This window comes from Sphaeramia orbicularis, unplaced genomic scaffold (assembly GCF_902148855.1).
Source record: "Sphaeramia orbicularis unplaced genomic scaffold, fSphaOr1.1, whole genome shotgun sequence".
Classification (NCBI taxonomy): domain Eukaryota; kingdom Metazoa; phylum Chordata; class Actinopteri; order Kurtiformes; family Apogonidae; genus Sphaeramia; species Sphaeramia orbicularis.
Genome location: NW_021941474.1, coordinates 318,648 through 342,725, shown reverse-complemented (window position 1 = coordinate 342,725; position 24,078 = coordinate 318,648). Strand labels below are relative to the sequence as shown.

Genomic DNA, 24,078 nt, shown 5'->3' with positions numbered 1-24,078 from the left:
GTTAGAAGAACTGAAGAACAGATTTAGAACACAAGAGCCAGAACGATTCAGTTAGAAGAACTGTAACACAGATTTAGAACACAAGAGCCAGAACGATTCAGTTAGAAGAACTGTAGCACAGATTTAGAACACAAGAGCCAGAACGATTCAGTTAAAGAACTGAAGCACAGATTTAGAACACAAGAGCCAGAACAATTCAGTTAGAAGAACTGAAGAACAGATTTAGAACACAAGAGCCAGAAAGATTCAGTTAAAGAACTGAAGCACAGATTTAGAACACAAGAGCCAGAACGATTCAGTTAAAGAACTGAAGAACAGATTTAGAACACAAGAGCCAGAACGATTCAGTTAAAGAACTGAAGAACAGATTTAGAACACAAGAGCCAGAAAGATTCAGTTAAAGAACTGAAGCACAGATTTAGAACACAAGAGCCAGAACGATTCAGTTAAAGAACTGAAGAACAGATTTAGAACAAAAGAGCCAGAAAGATTCAGTTAAAGAACTGAAGCACAGATTTAGAACACAAGAGCCAGAACGATTCAGTTAAAGAACTGAAGAACAGATTTAGAACAAAAGAGCTGGAAAGATTCAGTTAAAGAACTGAAGCTTTGTAGATCTGGTCCATCATGCACATGTAGAAATGATAAGTTGCAACTCAATAATCACCCAAATTCACCTAAAACTCACCTAACATTATGCCTATAAATAATGACAACTTCAAATTTTATTGCAAAAAATAATATTAAATTATGAAATATTTACATTTAGAGAAAATGTCAATAAAAACATGTCAATAAAGTTCAGTCCAGTTTGAACTCTTTTCTTCCTGTTCCTCAGTGTTTAGTGTCTTTGGAGATCTGATCCAGAATGCACATGGACTAATGAGAAGTGGAGGAAGAAGACTGAGAAAATTACACTTTTTTTTCCAGAAGGAATTTCAGTTTTTTCAGGTTCTTCACATCTTTTTTGTTTGGATAGTTTATAAAAGTAAGTATTTTCATAATTGAATGGTTTTTTTGCATTTAAACACAGACATAAATGTGCAGTTGTCATTCTTTCTGGGTTCTTCTGTTCTTCTTTTCCTGGTTCAGTCCACTGCAGATCAGATCAGACTGAATGTGGAACCTGACAGAACAGGAGTTTGACACCTCTGTTCCAAACCCAGTCCCAGTGGTTCATCCCAGTATAATCTAAACCCAGTCCCAGTGGTTCATCCCAGTATAATCTAAACCCAGTCCCAGTGGTTCATCCCAGTATAATCTAAACCCAGTCCCAGTGGTTCATCCCAGTATAATCTGAACCCAGTCCCAGTGGTTCATCCCAGTATAATCTAAACCCAGTCCCAGTGGTTCATCCCAGTATAATCTGAACCCAGTCCCAGTGGTTCATCCCAGTATAATCTAAACCCAGTCCCAGTGGTTCATCCCAGTATAATCTAAACCCAGTCCCAGTGGTTCATCCCAGTATAATCTAAACCCAGTCCCAGTGGTTCATCCCAGTATAATCTGAACCCAGTCCCAGTGGTTCATCCCAGTATAATCTAAACCCAGTCCCCAGTGGTTCATCCCAGTATAATCTAAACCCAGTCCCAGTGGTTCATCCCAGTATAATCTGAACCCAGTCCCAGTGGTTCATCCCAGTATAATCTGAACCCAGTCCCAGTGGTTCATCCCAGTATAATCTAAACCCAGTCCCAGTGGTTCATCCCAGTATAATCTGAAACCCAGTCCCAGTGGTTCATCCCAGTATAATCTAAACCCAGTCCCAGTGGTGCATCCCAGTATAATCTGAACCCAGTCCCAGTGGTTCATCCCAGTATAATCTGAACCCAGTCCCAGTGGTTCATCCCAGTATAATCTAAACCCAGTCCCAGTGGTTCATCCCAGTATAATCTAAACCCAGTCCCAGTGGTTCATCCCAGTATAATCTAAACCCAGTCCCAGTGGTTCATCCCAGTATAATCTAAACCCAGTCCCAGTGGTTCATCCCAGTATAATCTGAACCCAGTCCCAGTGGTTCATCCCAGTATAATCTGAACCCAGTCCCAGTGGTTCATCCCAGTATAATCTAAACCCAGTCCCAGTGGTTCATCCCAGTATAATCTAAACCCAGTCCCAGTGGTTCATCCCAGTATAATCTGAACCCAGTCCCAGTGGTTCATCCCAGTATAATCTGAACCCAGTCCCAGTGGTTCATCCCAGTATAATCTGAACCCAGTCCCAGTGGTTCATCCCAGTATAATCTAAACCCAGTCCCAGTGGTTCATCCCAGTATAATCTAAACCCAGTCCCAGTGGTTCATCCCAGTATAATCTAAACCCAGTCCCAGTGGTTCATCCCAGTATAATCTAAACCCAGTCCCAGTGGTTCATCCCAGTATAATCTGAACCCAGTCCCAGTGGTTCATCCCAGTATAATCTAAACCCAGTCCCAGTGGTTCATCCCAGTATAATCTAAACCCAGTCCCAGTGGTTCATCCCAGTATAATCTAAACCCAGTCCCAGTGGTTCATCCCAGTATAATCTGAACCCAGTCCCAGTGGTTCATCCCAGTATAATCTAAACCCAGTCCCAGTGGTTCATCCCAGTATAATCTAAACCCAGTCCCAGTGGTTCATCCCAGTATAATCTGAACCCAGTCCCAGTGGTTCATCCCAGTATAATCTAAACCCAGTCCCAGTGGTGCATCCCAGTATAATCTGAACCCAGTCCCAGTGGTTCATCCCAGTATAATCTGAACCAGTCCCAGTGGTTCATCCCAGTATAATCTGAACCCAGTCCCAGTGGTTCATCCCAGTATAATCTAAACCCAGTCCAGTGGTTCATCCCAGTATAATCTAAACCCAGTCCCAGTGGTTCATCCCAGTATAATCTGAACCCAGTCCCAGTGGTTCATCCCAGTATAATCTAAACCCAGTCCCAGTGGTTCATCCCAGTATAATCTAAACCCAGTCCCAGTGGTTCATCCCAGTATAATCTAAACCCAGTCCCAGTGGTTCATCCCAGTATAATCTGAACCCAGTCCCAGTGGTTCATCCCAGTATAATCTAAACCCAGTCCCAGTGGTTCATCCCAGTATAATCTAAACCCAGTCCCAGTGGTTCATCCCAGTATCCCCATAAACAGACTCATACTTACAGCAGTTGGTGACGGCGAAGCTGTTGGCCACCTCCAGGTTATCGATGTGTGGAGTCAGTCTGAAGTCAGCCATCCCAAACTGAACCATGCCCACTCTGAACGCACTGTACTCCTGATCTGCACCCCTGGGAAATAAACCACCTGGAAATACACACACACACACACACACACAGGGTTACACAATGACACTAAGTCGTTGTCTTTCAGTCATTAGTCTCTTTGGTCCATCTGTCCTAAACTGTCCATATTTATATAAATGTGTTCCAAACACTAGTGTGGAACGTTGGTTTATCCATTCAGTTTCTGCTGCGCTCATGAGTTTCTTTCTTTGGGTAGATGTCAGTAGAAGTCCTTACCACGCAAAAAAATCTTGAATTGAGCAAAAAAATGTGAATTAAAGCAAAATAAATCTTGAATTAAGCAAAAAAAAAAAAAAAAAAATTGATTTAAGCAAAAAATCTGCCAATGGAACAAGTGAAAATTACAAAAGCACTCAGAGAACACAGACCTCCGCCAAGGCAGATCATTGCCCCCCCCCCACCACCACCACCACCACCACCAAAATGTAATCATTTCTTCCTTGTGCCAGTATCAACATTTACTGACATTTTATCCAAATTCATCCATAACTTTTTGAATTATCTTGCACACAGACAGACAGACAGACAGACAGACAGACAAACACACAGACACACAGACAGACACACAGACACATAGACACACAGACAGACACACAGACAGACACACAGACAGACACACAGACACACAGACACATAGACACACAGACAGACAGACACACAGACAAACACACAGACAGACAGACAGACAGACACACAGACACACAGACAGACAGACACACAGACACATAGACACACAGACAGACACACAGACAGACAGACAGACAGACACACAGACAGACAGACACACAGACACACAGACAGACAGACAGACACACAGACAGACAGACACACAGACAGACACACAGACACACAGACACACAGACACACAGACAGACACACAGACAGACAGACACACAGACAGACAGACACACAGACAGACACACAGACACACAGACACACAGACACACAGACAGACACACAGACACACAGACACACAGACAGACAGACAGACACACAGACAGACAGACACACAGACAGACAGACAGACACACAGACACACAGACAGACACACACACAGACACACAGACACACAGACACACAGACAGACAGACACACAGACACACAGACACACAGACAGACAGACAGACACACAGACAGACAGACAGACAGACACACAGACAGACAGACACACAGACAGACACACAGACAGACACACAGACACACAGACAGACAGACACACACACAGACACACAGACACACAGACACACAGACAGACAGACACACAGACACACAGACACACAGACAGACAGACAGACACACAGACACACAGACAGACAGACACACAGACAGACAGACAAACAGACAGACACACAGACAGACACACAGACACACAGACAGACACACAGACAAACCCGACACACAGACACACAGACAGACACACAGACAGACACACAGACACACAGACACACAGACAGACACACAGACAGACCCGACACACAGACACACAGACACACAGACACACAGACAGACACACAGACACACAGACACACAGACAGACAGACACACAGACAGACAGACACACAGACACACAGACAGACAGACACACAGACAGACAGACACACAGACAGACACACAGACACACAGACAGACAGACACACAGACAGACACACATACAGACAGACACACAGACAGACAGACACACAGACAGACACACAGACACACAGACACACATACAGACAGACACACAGACAGACACACAGACAGACAGACAGACAGACAGACAGACAGACCAACGCTGGCAAATACAGAACCTCCTTGGTGGAGGAAACTATCTTGGTAAAATTTCTTGAAATACCATTTTCCAGACCTATTGTCTAAAAACCCAGATTGAGTCGCATGAAGACGGAATCAGACGCAGAATGAGTCGTTAGTCCCTTCGGTCCATCTGTCCTAAACTGTCCCCATATATTTGTCTTCTTCTCTGTGCTCCTATTCAAATCAATCCCAGACAGGACTCTGCTGCTTTAGTCTCCATGTTTCAGGTAGAGTGGGGACCAGAAGACGACTGGAAACCACAAGTGAACACAAGTGACGGAGCAAAAAGTGTCGTATGGAGACAGCACAGAAAACTGACAATCTGACATTGACAAAGACCAAAACCAAGGGAATTTGATCCAGAATTTTGATCTGTTTTAGTTAGTTTAGTAAACACACAATACAGTTTCAGTTAGTTATGGTTTTTTTTTCTTTTAATTATAGTTTTGTTTTGTTTTTTTTATTTCAGTTAATGAAACTGTTTTTACAGTTCTGGTTTTGGTCATTTGGTCAGCGGTAATAACCTTGGTGTCCACTGCAGGACAACTCCATTGTTCTTCCGTCACTATCAAACATTTCTTGCAGGACGAAGGCAGAGTGATTAAACTAATGAATGGGTTTTCCATCCAGACCCACATCAGCTCAGAGCGGAGGTCTGGAGTGGAGAGAGCAGAATGGGGTCAGGTTTCCTTAGCATGGGGGGGGGGGGGGGCTGTGGTCCCACACTGTAAAAAAATCTGTAATTTAACAGCATTTTCACTGTTTATTTGACATATTTTTCCTGTATTTTTCAGATACAGGAAAATATAAATGAAATGACAAAAACAGACTGTGATTTTACATGTCAGATGGAAAATAACATGAAAAAACTGGAACTGTGAATAACCAGAAAATTTTAATTTTTTAAAAGAATTTTTTTTTTTCACAGAATAATACAGTTAAAATACATTTGCAAATGTATCATAATTTCACAAATATTTATTTTCTACTTATGAGATTAAACTGTTAATCTTAATTAAAACTTTTAAACTGTACAAATACAGTTTTATCAGTAGATTGAACAACTGAGTCTAATTGAAAATTATTTATATATATATTTATAGAGAATTGGATTGTTTTAATACATGTAAATATTCTTTATTAAACATTAAAAAGTAAAAAAAAAAAAAAAGTAAAATCTCATGTAAAGTCAGGGCAAAAAACTGTATTTGAACTATGGAAAATTACCGTATTTTTATGAGATGGTTATTTTCTGTTACTTTACAGTATTTTTGGCACCCCAGCTGCTAGAATATTACTGTTTTTACGATTTTTTTTTTTTTTTTTAACAGTGCATCAGTGGGGGGGGGGGGGGGGGCAGTGGTCCCATCATACAGGCATGACTGCCCCCCCCCCCCCCCCAGAGGAGCTTCAGTAGGCTGAAGTGTGACCATGCTCCTTCTTCTGTCATGTGAATTCAGTCTCAGTCATGACCCACAGACTGACACAGAACACCACCGACCTGCAGGGGTTGGACAAAATAATGGAAACACCTTAAAAAGTCAACAAAATATAATTTAATATGGTGTAGGTCCGCCTTTTGCGGCAATTACAGCCTCAATTCTCCAAGGTATTGATTCATACAACTTGTGAATAGTTTCCAAAGGAATTTTCAGCCATTCTTCAGTTAGAATACCCTCCAACTCTTTTAGAGACGATGGCGGTGGAAATCGACGTCTTACTTGAATCTCTAAAACTGACCATAAATGCTCAATAATGTTGAGGTCTGGGGGACTGTGCCGGCCATACGAGATGCTCAACTTCATTAGAATGTTCTCATTGCCATTCTTAACAATTCTTGCTGTATGGATTGGGGCATTATCATCTGGAGGTGAAGGTGTTTCCATTATTTTGTCCAACCCCTGTACAGCTGCACTCATGTCTGCATTTACTGTCCAACTGCAGATCAGGACACACAGAAAATACAATGAAATGTGTACATATATATATATATTATATATATATATATATATATACGAGGGCCGTTCAATAAGTTCATGGCCCACCCAGAACAGAACAACACAGACTGATAATTTATATTTTATTTTTCAACATAATCTCCATTTACAGCAATGCACTTGGTCCATCGATGTTCAAGCGTCACTATCCCATCACGAAAGAATGTAACATCCTGTATTATAACAACCAGTATTTGTGGGTGAGGCCATGAACTTATTGAACAGCCCTCGTACAGACAGATAGATAGATAGATAGATAGATAGATAGATAGATAGATAGATAGATAGATAGATAGATAGATAGATAGATAGATAGATAGATAGATAGATAGATAGACAGACAGACAGATATGCCTCTTTGAACTGGACTGTTACCTATATGCAGTATAAGCTGTTATTAAGCCCCTGTCCAACCTGAAGATATGCAACAAATACCACCAACTGAGGGTTAGGGGTTAGGGGTTAGGGTTTGCTTTGGCATACTTGGATCTCCACACATTCTTATGGCAGGTTGAATATTTACAATACAATACGATACAATACAAATCACAACACTAGCACCATGATACAATATATCATGATTCTGTTAAAAAGGCCATTTTTTTTTTGTTTCTTTTTTAAATGATTATTTCCTTGAAGAATTGAATTCCATCATAAATCTGCATAAATCCTAAACACATTTGTATTTGATCCCAACAGGATCTAATGTTCTATCAGCAAATGTTCCAACTGTGTTCAACTGAAATTCTGTTTCACAGACATTCCAGTTTCAGATCCTGTTCAAATGTTCAGATTCTATTAGTTCACAACTAACATCAGAACAGGATTGGAGTTCAATCCCAACAAAGGAACAAACATTATTGAATAAAAGAGTGTGAAAGAAGAAGAAATCAAATAGAAACAAAAAAAACAAAAATGAACCTCCACAGTATCTGCATTTGAATAAATACCTACCTACCTAATATCGTGATCTACTGCAGACCCTAACCCAGGACCAAGAGGCTCCAACACCCTGTGACCCCCCCCCCCCCAGGCAGAGCTGGGTCCATCTCATGTTAGTTCAGGTTCCACATTCAGCCCCATTTGACCTGCAGTGTACAGAGGACTGAACCTGAACTACTGAAAACATATGTACAGAAATCTAAAAATGAGTGGATAAATGAAATATAGAAAGAAACAAGAAAAGACAAAGAAAATGGAAACAGAAAGCAACGCAGAAATACATGCAGGGATACAAATTAAAGAAGGAAAAATAGAAATAAGGACAAACAGACAAACCAACAAAAACAGACAGACAAATCAGATAAACAGACAAACAAAAACAAACAAACAAACAAACAAACACACAAAAACAGACAAACCAAAACAAACAGACAAACAAAAAAAAAACAGACAAAAAAAACAGACAGACAAACAAACAAACAAAAAAACAATCAGACACAGACAAACAAACAAACAAACAAACAACAAACAGACAAACTAACAAACAAACAGACAGACAAACAAAAACATGAGAAAAACAAACAGACAAACAAAAAAACAAACAGACAAACACAAACAAACACACAAACAAACAAACACACAAAAACAAACAGGACAAACAAAAACAATCAGACACAGACAAACAAACAAACAACAAACAGACAAACTAACAAACAGACAGATAAACAAAACATGAGTAAAACAAACACACAAACAAACAAAAAACAACAGACAAACAAAAACAAACAAACAGACAAACACAAACAGACAAACAAACACACAAAAACAAACACACAAACAAAAACAAACAGACAAAAAAACAAACACACAAACAGACAAAAAACAAATGGACAAAAAACAAACAAACAAACAAACAAACAGACAGACAGACAAAAAACAAACAGACAGACAAACCCAGATGAAAACCTAACCTCCTTTGGCAGATGTAAAATTATTTATATTTATTAATCCTTTCACAATAAAATGTGAATAACTTGAACAAATGTGAAACTCCTGACATTTCCTCAGATAAACATGTGCACTTTTAACAATACAACACCTGTTCATAAATGTTGTTTTGCATTTGGATAAACTGTGTCCATAATAAGCTGCCACATAGGTGAAACTGCTTTTCTAATCTCAGTAGATATTTCAGGATGTCCATGGTTGTTCAGGTTATTCACATTTTCATTTTAAAGTTTGAAGTAATTTCCCTTTCACATTAAAACACAAACAGAACCTTGAATTCTTCTGTATCGTTAATTCTTCCTGGTTTTGTTTTTGTCCTGCTCCAGCCCCTGTAGATCCCACCCCCCTGAACAAACATGAGTTTGACCTCCTGCTCTGGACTGAGAACTGAAGAAGGAATCAAACTAATGGAGGGAATTCCACATGTCCACAGGTTCAAACTAACCCTTTCTGTGATGCTGAGGCCAGTTCCTGTCTGACTGGGTCACCTGTAGTCTGTGTTCCACCGACACTCAAACTGTGAATATGACTTTCACATCAAAACTGTCCAATAGAAAAAACTGGTCTATGACGCAAAACTGTAACGGAAAGACCAACTAGAGTCACATGACCAAACAAAGAGATGTGGATGGACGTCAGAACAAGAGAAGAAGAAGAGTTTTACCCAAACATGTGTGTGTGTGTGTGTGTGTGTGTGTGTGGGACACCACAGGAAAGCACAGAAGAATTTAGAATTTAGGAGCAGAGAGAGGAGGAAGTAGCATTCAGGATTCAAACCAACACACAACAACACACACAGAGATTCTGCTGATTTTATTGATTTCTTTTTTTGTTAATTTTCTTGATTATTTTATTCATTTTGTAGATTTTTTTTGTTCAATTTATTGATTATTTTGTTCATTTTATTGATTTTTTGTTCATTTTGTTGATTTTTTTGTTCATTTTGTTGATTATTTTGTTCATTTTGTTGTTTATTTTGTTCATTTTGTTGATTATTTTGTTAATTTTGTAGATTTTTTTGTTAATTTTGTTGATTATTTTGTTCATTTTGTTGTTTATTTTGTTCATTTTGTTGATTATTTTGTTAATTTTGTAGATTTTTTTGTTCATTTTGTTGATTATTTTGTTCATTTTGTTGATTATTTTATTCATTTTGTTGATTATTTTGTTCATTTTGTCAATTTTTTTGTTGGTTTTATTGATTTTTTTGTTCATTTTTTTTATTATTTTGTTCATTTTGTAGATTATGTTGTTCATTTAGTAAATTTTTTTGTTCATTTTGTTGATTATTTTGTTCATTTTATTGATTTTTTGTTCATTTTGTTGATTTTTTTTGTTCATTTTGTTGATTATTTTGTTCATTTTGTTGTTTATTTTGTTCATTTTGTTGATTATTTTGTTCATTTGTAGATTTTTTTGTTACTTTTGTTGATTATTTTGATCATTTTATTGATATTTTGTTCATTTTGTTGATTATTTTGTTAATTTTGTAGATTTTTTTGTTCATTTTGTTGATTATTTTGTTCATTTTGTTGATTATTTTATTCATTTTGTTGATTATTTTGTTCATTTTGTTGATTATTTTATTCATTTTGTTGATTATTTTGTTCATTTTGTCAATTTTTTTGTTGATTTTATTGATTTTTTTGTTCATTTTTTTTGATTATTTTGTTCATTTTGTAGATTATGTTGTTCATTTAGTAAATTTTTTTGTTCATTTTGTTGATTATTTTGTTCATTTTATTGATTGTTTTGTTCATTTTGTTGATTATTTGTTCTTTTTTTCATTTTTGGTTATTGTGTTTATTTTTGTGTATAGATGTGTGTGTGTGTGGACACCACAGGAAAGCACATCAGTTTAGAATTTAATAGGAGATAGAGGAGGAACCAGCATTCTAGATTCAAACCAACACAGATTTATGGAAGGACCCACACTGACATCTACCACAACTAAAGAAACTAAAGGACCCACACTGACATCTACCACAACTAAAGAAACTAAAGGACCCGCACCGACATCTACCACAACTAAAGAAACTAAAGGACCCACACTGACATCTACCACAACTAAAGAAACTAAAGGACCCACACTGACATCTACCACAACTGAAGAAACTAAAGGACCCACACTGACATCTACCACAACTACAGAAACTAAAGGACCCACACCGACATCTACCTCAACTGAAGAAACTAAAGGACCCACACTGACATCTACCACAACTAAAGAAACTAAGGACCCACACTGACATCTACCGCAACTAAAGAAACCAAAGGACCCGCACCGACATCTACCTCAACTAAAGAAACTAAAGGACCCACACTGACATCTACCACAACTACAGAAACTAAAGGACCCACACTGACATCTACCACAACTACAGAAACTAAAGGACCCACACTGACATCTACCACAACTAAAGAAACTAAAGGACCCGCACCGACATCTACCACAACTAAAGAAACTAAAGGACCCACACTGACATCTACCACAACTGAAGAAACTAAAGGACCCACACCGACATCTACCACAACTAAAGAAACTAAAGGACCCACACTGACATCTACCACAACTGAAGAAACTAAAGGACCCACACTGACATCTACCACAACTAAAGAAACTAAAGGACCCACACTGACATCTACCACAACTAAAGAAACTAAAGGACCCACACTGACATCTACCACAACTAAAGAAACTAAAGGACCCACACTGACATCTACCACAACTAAAGAAACTAAAGGACCCACACTGACATCTACCACAACTAAAGAAACTAAAGGACCCACACTGACATCTACCGCAACTAAAGAAACTAAAGGACCCACATTGACATCTACCACAACTAAAGAAACTAAAGGACCCACACTGACATCTACCACAACTAAAGAAACTAAAGGACCCACACTGACATCTACCACAACTAAAGAAACTAAAGGACCCACACCGACATCTACCACAACTAAAGAAACTAAAGGACTGACACTGACATCTACCACAACTAAAGAAACTAAAGGACCCACACTGACATCTACCGCAACTAAAGAAACTAAAGGACCCACACCGACATCTACCGCAACTAAAGAAACTAAAGGACCCACACTGACATCTACCACAACTGAAGAAACTAAAGGACCCACACTGACATCTACCACAACTAAAGAAACTAAAGGACCCACACTGACATCTACCGCAACTAAAGAAACTAAAGGACCCACATTGACATCTACCACAACTAAAGAAACTAAAGGACCCACACTGACATCTACCACAACTAAAGAAACTAAAGGACCCACACTGACATCTACCACAACTAAAGAAACTAAAGGACCCACACTGACATCTACCGCAACTAAAGAAACTAAAGGACCCACACCGACATCTACCACAACTAAAGAAACTAAAGGACCCACACTGACATCTACCACAACTGAAGAAACTAAAGGACCCACACTGACATCTACCACAACTAAAGAAACTAAAGGACCCACACTGACATCTACCGCAACTAAAGAATCTCATCAGCACAGCAGGGATTGAATGGACAAACCAACATTCCACACCAGTGTTTGGAACACATTTATATAAATATGGGAGCGTTTAGCTCAGATGGACCATGGACCAAACAACCACATGGACCACACAAAAACGACATGCCAGCTAAAACGGCACCACCACCACCCCAAATTGAAATCCAAAATCAAGTTTTTATGAGGAAAAAATTGTGGTTTTATTTTTGGCCAAAATCGTACAGTCCTAGCGTCTCATTGAGAAAGCGTATATATGTATACATGTAGCGCTGATGGTATCAGGGGCTGGGGTGTATGCGGTCTGAGCTGGTCACCAATGGACAGCACAAACGGGTCTGGCAGACGTCCTGAAACCAAACCAAGTGGTGGACTCAGAACCACCACATAAATCAAGGAGCCCGGTGCCGCTGGTACCAACGGGTCTATTCACACCTGGACGGGCCTTTGGTTCCACTTGTTTGATTCGGATCCAATGTGGATTTTATTTTTTTTGGGTCAGATCACAATTTCATTGCACTTTTTACTAGTGGACCAAACTTTGTAAACAGAAGCAGAATGTGATCAACTGCCCCAGCATTAAGGATGTAATGATTACTGGTATGATGATAAACCGCAGTATAATTCCTCACAGTTAGTATTACCGTTTAAATTCAAATTATCATGATAAACGTGTTTGATTACCGCACTTTGAAAACTAATGGTACTGCACATGTCCTGGACAAGCAGCATCTATCTATCTATCTATCTATCTATCTATCTATCTATCTATCTCTATCTATCTATCTATCTATCTATCTATCTATCTATCTATCTATCTATCTATCTATCTATCTATCTATCTATCTATCTATCTATCTATCTAAAACAAACTCAAACAGCTCCAACATGACCTGGAAAACAGTCAAACAATGTCCATAAGGTTCCATCTTTAATGCACATTTGTATATTTGATTGTTTACATGTTAATATTTTGTTTCTGCAACAGAAAGTACATTGTGGCTATTATTTATTTATTTATTCATTCATTCATTCATTCATTCATTCATTTTTCAAAATACAACTTGGTTAAATTCTTTCAGTGTGTGTATCAGTACTTTTTGAACATTTTGAGCACAGTTTTACCAATATCGCGATAATAATGATAACCATGATAATTTTGGTCACAATAACCGTGATATGAAATGTTCATATCGTTACATCCCTAGCAGGCATTGGACAGAAAAGTTGAGGTCGGGGCCAATCAGAGACGGCAAGTGTTGGTGAAAACAAACATGGAGGTTCTACATACAGTTGTGGTTTTCAGAATCTATCTTCTATTTGTACAGACACACATTTACTAAAATACTGTGACGGGTCCAGAACAGCTGATTGGATCCAGTTTGGACAAATGGACATGTGACCAAATGTCCAGTAGATGTTCAGTGTCCTCATTGGTCCACATCTGTCCTGGGCTCATGGCTGCTGCTGTTAGCTCTGACTACCCATGATTAGGCTGAGTATTGGTAAGAATCTGGCGATACAATACAACTAACAATACTAGGATCACGATACGATATATCACGATATATCATGATACTGTTAAAAAGGCATTTTTTTTTTTTTTTTTTTTTTTTTTTAAATGATTATTTCCTGTAAGAATTGAATTCCATCATAAATCTGCACAAATCCTAAACACATTTGTATTTGATCCCAACAGGATCTAATGTTCTATCACCAAATGTTCCAACTGTGTTCAAACTGAAATTCTGTTTTACAGACATTCCAGTTTCAGATCCTGTTCAAATGTTCACATTCTATTAGTTCAAACTAACATCAGAACAGGATTGGAGTTCAATCCAAACAAAGGAACCAACATCTGCCTCTCAGACAGAAAAAAAGTGCTTTTAGGAGGATTCAGATAACCAATATTTAATAAAACAGTGTTAAATAATAATAAATTAGATAAAAACAATAAAGAAAAACAAAAAAAACAAAAATGAACCTCCACCATATCTGCATTTAAATAAATACCTAAAAATATTATACAGTACTTTTAAATATTGATACAGCATTGTGATTAGGGATGGAACCAGATGAACATTTCATATCACGGTTATTGTGACCAAAATTATCAGTTATCACTATTACCAAGGCATTATTGAAATTGTGCTCAAAATATTCAAAAAGTACTGATACACACACTGAAAGAATTTAACCAAGTTGGATTAAAAAAAAAAAACAGCAACAACAACAAAACAAATAAAATAATCGTCCCACTGTCCCTTCTGTGTCAGAAACATTCACATATTAACCCTTAGTGGTCTGAGTCTATTCTGTCTGTTTTTCAGTCCTTTTGATTTGGCCTTTATATACTATAGAAACAAATGTTTACTATACCCATGTTTGGATCTGTTTTTTCAGCACAACTTCATCTGTATCATCTGTCTATTATTTTTTCACTTTAACCTACTATAAAAACACAAAAGGACAGAAAACACAAAAAATTACATAAAATCCAATTTGAAAAATGTATATAATTTATTGCATAAATAACACACAGATGTTTAACGAACCTTTTCACAGACTTTAAAAGTGAATATTGGTTCCAAATATTAGGTATAGAAAATTAAAATTGTAATAAATTAAAACTATACTCAAATATTTGACATTAAGGCAGATCTTTCCATCGGGTTTTTTCCCCTAAAAGTACGGTAATCAAACACAGTTCTCATGAGAATTAGAATTTAAACACTAATACTAACTGTCTGTGATTTTACCGCTGTTTATCATTATACTGGTAATCGTTACATCCCTAGTTCCACATTCAGATCAGTTCAATCTGCCGTGGGTCGGACCAGTCAAATATGATCACAATAACTCATAAATGACAACTCCAAAATTTTCTCTTTGTAAATGTTAACATTTTAATGCAATTTTACTGTATTTACACTAAAACAAACTATCATTTCTTAAACAACATGAATATCATGAACCAATATGAACATTCTGAACTGTCTTCATCTAAATCAGTTTATTTGAACCAATATTCAGCCTGTTCTTAAATGTTTGGTGTGTGTTTGTAGATCTGGACATTAGAATGAACATGTGTAAATGATCAACTGAAGCAGAATACTGGTACAATTGCACTGATTTTTCTTCAGAAATGTCAGTTTGTTTATGTTATTTACATTGTTTTACTGCAGGGCTGTCAAACATGCGTCCCCCCAAAGGTTCCAGTCCGACCCCTGGGATGAATTTACACAGTGTATAAATTCCACAGTCCAGGCTGTGGAACTCATGTTAGTGTGGGTTCCACATCCAGACCAATCTGATCTACAGTCCAATAAGAACAGCAGAAGAACCCACACAGAAGAACCACTGCAGATTTACTACTGGGTTTGATGGAACAAATAATATGACATTATGTTTATAAATAATGACAACTGCAAATGTTTGTCTTTGTTTCAGTGCAAAAAAATCACATTAAATTGTGAAACTCTTTCCATTTCCAAACTCTCCTGTACCAATAAAATGTGACTAACCTGAACAAATGTGTCCAACCTGAAATGTCTGTATTAAATTCAGTCCAGTTTGAACTCTTTTCTTCCTGTTCCTCAGTGTTTAGTGTCTTTGGAGATCTGATCCAGAATGCACATGGACTAATGAGAAGTGGAGGAAGAAGACTGAGAAAATTACACTGATTTTTATGAAGAAATTTCAGTTTTTTTCAGGTTCTTCACATCTGTTTTGTTTGGATAGTTTATAAAAGTAAGTATTTTCATAATTTAATGGGTTTTTTTTCACTCAAACACAGACATAAATTGTCAGTTGTCATTATTTCTGGGTTCTTCTGTTCTTCTTTTCCTGGTTGGGTCCAGTGCAGATCAGATCAGACTGCATGTGGAACCTGACAGAACAGGAGTTTAGAACCCTGGGTTAAAGGACAGTTTGTAGATGTAAACATTTTCATCATATAATTTTACCTTTTTCACTCTAAAACACAGAGGAAAGTTTGCAGTTGACATTATTTATATATTATTTTGTTCTTCTTTTACTGGTCCAGCCCAGGTGGGATCAAACTTGCCTGAATGTGGCCCCTGGACTCAGCCCTGACATAATTCATACACAAACGGACAAAAGTATTGGGACACGTTGAATTCAGGTGTTTCTTTTCTTACAAGCTGTAAAGAGAGCAAATATTTCATCATTTCTGGTTCATAATATAATCTAAGGATTCAGAGAATCTGGATCAATCTCTGCACATTTTCTTAGTTGCATAACTTTTGGCACACAAAATGTACATGTACTGTAAAGTATGGAGCAAACATGTGTTTGACTGTGTGACCACCAGTGTGGTAGAATCTGTGGGGTTCAGAACAAACGTTCCATAAGCACAACGTTCTCTTCAGATCAGAACGGTCTGAGTCAAACCCAAATGGACCCCGGTCTGTGTTTGTGTTGAATCCAGGTGTTTGTGTTCTAACAGGTTCTGGGGTCCAAAACAAGAAGGACTAATGTCAGAATACAGCTGGATATTATGGGATAGATATCAGTGCATTGGTTCGTTTGGTTTAATTCTTCTCTTTGTTTCTAAAATGACTCACAAATGGTTTGGACTGAATTTAGATCAACATTGATTATTTTTATTTACTTTTTTATCCGTGACTATGATTTTAAATGTTCTACCTCTAAACTGATAACATATTATTCAGGCTATTTTGTACTCACTCAAGACACCATCACCTAAACACAAACACTACTCAAAAATCATCAAAACTCCCCAGGGCAGCTGTGGCTACAGGTGTAGTTTACCACCACCAGAGGGAGAATGTGAGAGCCAATGAAGAATGGATCAATAATGTAAAGCACTTTGGGTGTCTAGAAAAGCGCTATATAAAATCCAATCTATTATTATTATTATTATTATTATTATTATTATTATTATTATTATTAAAATTCACCAAAATGACCCTAAAACCACCTAAAAATTACTCTAAAACCACCTAAAAAAAAACCCACCCAAAACCCACCAAAAAATCACCTAAAAACCACCTTAAAGTTCCTCCAAAACCACCTAAAATTCCCCCTTAAACCGCCCAAAGCTGAGTGAATTAAACCTGTCAGATGAGCTGATCTGTGCATGAGGAAACTGTGGACCCCAGTCTGTAGACCCTGGTCTGTGGACCCCAGTCTGTAGACCCTGGTCTGTGGACCCCAGTCTGTAGACCCCGGTCTGTAGAACCCAGTCTGTAGACCCCGGTCTGTGGACCCCAGTCTGTAGACCCTGGTCTGTGGACCCCAGTCTGTAGACCCCGGTCTGTAGACCCCAGTCTGTAGACCCCGGTCTGTGGACCCCAGTCTGTAGACCCCGGTCTGTAGACCCCAGTCTGTAGACCCCGGTCTGTGGACCCCAGTCTGTAGACCCCGGTCTGTAGACCCCAGTCTGTAGACCCCAGTCTGTAGACCCCAGTCTGTGGACCCCAGTCTGTGGACCCCAGTCTGTAGACCCCGGTCTGTAGACCCCAGTCTGTGGACCCCAGTCTGTAGACCCCAGTCTGTGGACCCCAGTCTGTAGACCCCAGTCTGTGGACCCCAGTCTGTGTTTCCGTTGAATGCAGGTGTTTGTGTTCTAACAGGCTCTGGGATCCAAAACAAGAAGGACTAATGTCAGAAAACAGTTGGATATTATGGGATAGATATCAGTGCATTGGTTCGTTTGGGTTCAATTATTATGTTTGTGTCTAAAATGACGCAAATGGTTTGGACTGAATTTAGATCAACACTGATTTAAAAAGAAAAAAAAAATCCATGACTATGATTTTAAATGTTGTATCTCTAAATTTATCAAATATTTTTCATGCTCTTCTGTGATCACCTAAAAACCACCTAAAACTGAAAATCACTTGGAAATCACCTAAAAACATCTAAAAATCATCCAAAAATTACCTAAAAAATCACCCCCAAACCGCCCAAAGCTGAGTGAATCAAACCCGTCAGGTGAGCTGATCTCTGCATGAGGAAACTGTGGACCCCAGTCTGTAGACCCCGGTCTGTGGACCCCAGTCTGTAGACCCTGGTCTGTGGACCCCAGTCTGTAGACCCCGGTCTGTGGACCCCAGTCTGTAGACCCTGTCTGTGGACCCCAGTCTGTAGACCCCGGTCTGTGGACCCCAGTCTGTGGACCCCGGTCTGTAGACCCCAGTCTGTAGACCCCGGTCTGTAGACCCCGGTCTGTGGACCCCAGTCTGTAGACCCCAGTCTGTGGACCCTGTGGACCCCAGTCTGTGGACCCCAGTCTGTAGACCCCAGTCTGTGGACCCTGTGGACCCCAGTCTGTGGACATACTGAACTGGTCCAGTGTGAGTCCACAGAGTTGATATAATCCTCAGTATTTGGCTGTGGTTTAAGGGTAGATGTTTGCTCCTCAGTCTGATGGGATGACAGTAGATGGATCCATGAGGAAGAACAGTAGATGACTTTACTTTACTTTATTTTACTTTAGTTTTATTAATTCAGTTCTATTGTATTTTTAATTGTTTTTTCTTTTTTTTCTGTGTATTGTTCATTTGTGGTGGAGGTATTCACATCAGCCTCTTTTGGCTTCTAACCTCTCCTGCACCATGATGGTACTTGTTTGAATGTTGTTGTTTTACTTTTCTCTTGCTGTTTTATGATGTGCAAAGAAAGAAAGAAAGAAATTAGAATCTACAATCAGAGCAGGACAAATATTACAGACATTTACAGGAAGAACCCTGAAAATCAGTCGGGGAGAAAAACACTACATCAATCTTTGTATTGAATTTTTGTATTGTTGTATTTTTGTCTCTTTTTTTGTAAGTATTTGTGCATTTTTATTGTCCTTTGGTGTATTTATGTGTACTTCAGTGCATTTTGGCTTTTTTACATACTTTAGTGCAATGCACTGATATCTATCCCATAATATCCAACTGTGTTCTGACATTAGTCCTTCTTGTTTTGGACCCCAGAGCCTGTTAGAACACAAACACCTGCATTCAACAGAAACACAGACTGGGGTCCACAGACTGGGGTCCACAGACCGGGGTCCACAGACCCAGGTCTACAGACCGGGGTCCACAGACCGGGGTCCTCAGACCGGGGTCCACAGACCCAGGTCTACAGACCGGGGTCCACAGACTGGGGTCCACAGACCCGGGTCTACAGACCGGGGTCCTCAGACTGGGGTCTACAGACCAGGGTCCACAGACCGGGGTCCTCAGACTGGGGTCTACAGACCAGGGTCCACAGACCGGGGTCCTCAGACCAGGGTCCACAGACCAGGGTCCACAGACTGGGGTCTACAGACCGGGGGCCTCAGACTGGGGTCTACAGACCGGGGTCCTCAGACTGGGGTCTACAGACCAGGGTCCACAGACTGGGGTCTACAGACCGGGGTCCTCAGACTGGGGTCTACAGACCGGGGTCCACAGACCGGGGTCCTCAGACTGGGGTCTACAGACCAGGGTCCACAGACTGGGGTCCACAGACCGGGGTCCTCAGACTGGGGTCTACAGACCAGGGTCCTCAGACTGGGGTCTACAGACCAGGGTCCACAGACTGGGGTCCACAGACCGGGGTCCTCAGACTGGGGTCTACAGACCAGGGTCCACAGACTGGGGTCTACAGACCGGGGTCCTCAGACTGGGGTCTACAGACCAGGGTCCACAGACCGGGGTCCACAGACCGGGGTCCTCAGACTGGGGTCTACAGACCGGGGTCCTCAGACTGGGGTCTACAGACCAGGGTCCACAGACTGGGGTCCACAGACCGGGGTCCTCAGACTGGGGTCTACAGACCGGGGTCCTCAGACTGGGGTCTACAGACCAGGGTCCACAGACTGGGGTCCACAGACCGGGGTCCTCAGACTGGGGTCTACAGACCAGGGTCCACAGACTGGGGTCCACAGACCGGGGTAGGTGGTTTTGGAGGAATTTTAAGGTGGTTTTTAGGTGATTTTTAGGTGTGTTTTGCGTGTTTTTTAGGTGGTTTTTGGGTGATTTTAAGGTGTTTTTTTGGGTAGTTTTTAAGTGGTTTTTAAGTGGTTTTTGGGTGGTTTTAGGGTAATTTTTGGGTGATTTTTAGGTGGTTTTAGGGTAATTTTTGTTGAATTTTGGTGATTTTTGAGTAGGTTTTGGGTGAGTAGAGTGGTTTATATCAATTTAGACTTTAAAATCACAGTCATGGATAAAAAAATACTACTAATAATAAAATAATCAGTGTTGATCTAAATTTGGTCCAAACCATCTGTGAGTCATTTTAGACACAAACATAAACTGAACCCAAACGAAGCGATGCACTGACATCTATCCCATAATATCCAGCTGTGTCCTTGTTGTTTGGGGTCCCAGAGCCTGTTAGAACCCAGACACCTGGATGGTCCAGACCGGGCTCCGTTCATGGACTCGGAGCTTCTTCTCTGTGTGGTCTGTGTGGGTTCGGGTCTGTTCATGTGGATCAGACCCATGTGGCAGAACCACAGTCAGCTGGACCTGACCCACACACAGTCAGTGAATGCATATTATTGTCTGTTCAGACCTCAAACACTGACACTCATGCACACTCCCGTGCGCGCACACGCCGCGGACTGCACTGGTTTCAAGGATTCACGCGCATATATGCACGTACACAAATATAAAAGATGAAAATGTTGACATAATTAGAACACTGCAGCAGAAAGAGGAGGAAAAGGAGGAGGAGGAGGAGGAGGAGGAGAGGGAGGAGGAGGAGGTGATGGAGGAGGTGATGGAGGAGGTGATGGAGGCCGCATTTATGAAGAGAACTGAAGCTCAGACAGACAGACAGACAGATGAGCCTTACAAACACCGTTAATGCTCCTCGGTACCGCGGACATAAGCGGGCCCGGTGGGACCGGAGGTGCACCGGACAGATGTCCCAGCCTTACCGATCTGCACGCTCGGTGATCCGCAGGACGCCTCGTGCCACAGGAGCGTCAGCAGCAGCAGCAGCTTCATGGTTCCGTTCTCGGTCCTCCTTCGGCAGAACACGGTCCCGTTTCTACAGCCCCTCCGGTAAAAGGCAGGGGCTCATGGCGGTTATTCCGGTTTCGGTGAGAGGCGGCTCGAGCTCTGCAGATGCCGTACCGTCTCTCTATCGAGATGCGCGTGCCACTGCCGCTGCTGCTGCTCGCTCGGCTGCGGGGGGCGCGCGCGCCGAGGATTGCCAAGGAATACCGATGAGGCACGAGAGCGTCGGCGGCTTCAAACGGAAAAGCGGCCGCGTGCTCAAAGTGGGTGATGACGTTCCGTTAAACTGACAGTAGCGCGAGGAGCAGGAAGACACGAAGAGACACGAAGAAACACGAAGAAACACGAAGAGACACGAAGAGACATTTACTGACAGACATTTAAAACATTTACAGACATTTACTGACAGACATTTACTGACATTTAAAAACATTTACAGACATTTAAAAACATGTACAGACATTTACTGACAGACATTTACTGACATTTAAAAACATGTACAGACATTTACTGACAGACATTTACTGACATTTAAAAACATTTACAGACATTTACTGACAGACATTTAAAACATTTACAGACATTTAAAAACATGTACAGACATTTACTGACAGACATTTACTGACATTTAAAAACATGTACAGACATTTACTGACAGACATTTACTGACATTTAAAAACATTTACAGACATTTAAAAACATGTACAGACATTTACTGACAGACATTTACTGACATTTAAAAACATGTACAGACATTTACTGACAGACATTTACTGACATTTAAAAACATGTACAGACATTTACTGACATTTAAAAACATGTACAGACATTTACTGACATTTAAAAACATGTACAGACATTTAAAAACATTTACAGACATTTAAAAACATGTACAGACATTTACAGACATTTAAAAACATTTACAGACATTTACTGACATTTAAAAACATGTACAGACATTTAAAAACATTTACAGACATTTAAAAACATGTACAGACATTTAAAAACATTTAAAGACATTTAAAAACATTTACAGACATTTAAAAACATTTACAGACATTTACTGACAGACATTTACTGACATTTAAAAACATGTACAGACATTTACTGACATTTAAAAACATGTACAGACATTTAAAAACATTTACAGACATTTAAAAACATTTACAGACATTTACTGACAGACATTTAAAACATTTACAGACATTTAAAAACATGTACAGACATTTACTGACAGACATTTACTGACATTTAAAAACATGTACAGACATTTACTGACAGACATTTACTGACATTTAAAAACATTTACAGACATTTAAAAACATGTACAGACATTTACTGACAGACATTTACTGACATTTAAAAACATGTACAGACATTTACTGACAGACATTTACTGACATTTAAAAACATGTACAGACATTTACTGACATTTAAAAACATGTACAGACATTTACTGACATTTAAAAACATGTACAGACATTTAAAAACATTTACAGACATTTAAAAACATGTACAGACATTTACAGACATTTAAAAACATTTACAGACATTTTAAAACATGTACAGACATTTAAAAACATTTACAGACATTTACTGACAGACATTTACTGACATTTAAAAACATGTACAGACATTTACTGACATTTAAAAACATGTACAGACATTTAAAAACATTTACAGACATTTAAAAACATGTACAGACATTTACAGACATTTAAAAACATTTACAGACATTTACTGACATTTAAAAACATGTACAGACATTTAAAAACATTTACAGACATTTAAAAACATGTACAGACATTTAAAAACATTTACAGACATTTAAAAACATTTACAGACATTTAAAAACATGTACAGACATTTACTGACAGACATTTACTGACATTTAAAAACATGTACAGACATTTACTGACATTTAAAAACATGTACAGACATTTACTGACATTTAAAAACATGTACAGACATTTAAAAACATTTACAGACATTTAAAAACATTTACAGACATTTAAAAACATGTACAGACATTTACAGACATTTAAAAACATTTACAGACATTTAAAAACATGTACAGACATTTACTGACAGACATTTACTGACATTTAAAAACATGTACAGACATTTACTGACATTTAAAAACATGTACAGACATTTACAGACATTTAAAAACATTTACAGACATTTAAAAACATGTACAGACATTTACTGACAGACATTTACTGACATTTAAAAACATGTACAGACATTTACTGACATTTAAAAACATGTACAGACATTTAAAAACATTTACAGACATTTAAAAACATGTACAGACATTTACTGACATTTAAAAACATGTACAGACATTTACTGACATTTAAAAACATGTACAGACATTTAAAAACATTTACAGACATTTAAAAACATTTACAGACATTTAAAAACATGTACAGACATTTACAGACATTTAAAAACATGTACAGACATTTACTGACAGACATTTACTGACATTTAAAAACATTTATAGACATTTATAGACAGACATTTACAGACATTTACAGACAGA

General features: G+C 39.0%; 1 protein-coding gene across 1 annotated transcript in view; it reads right to left on the bottom strand.

Annotated features, from left to right (window-relative positions):
• The window catches only part of LOC115415927 (glutamate receptor 2-like), a 111,260-nt gene extending 89,532 nt beyond the window's left edge, over positions 1 to 21,728 (bottom strand). Inside the window, 2 exon segments of the mRNA XM_030129610.1 lie at positions 3,138 to 3,278; positions 21,449 to 21,728. Coding sequence (XP_029985470.1) covers positions 3,138 to 3,278; positions 21,449 to 21,518 — 211 coding nt within the window. The 5' untranslated portion in view covers positions 21,519 to 21,728.
• Between the last annotated feature and the right edge of the window lie 2,350 nt (positions 21,729 to 24,078).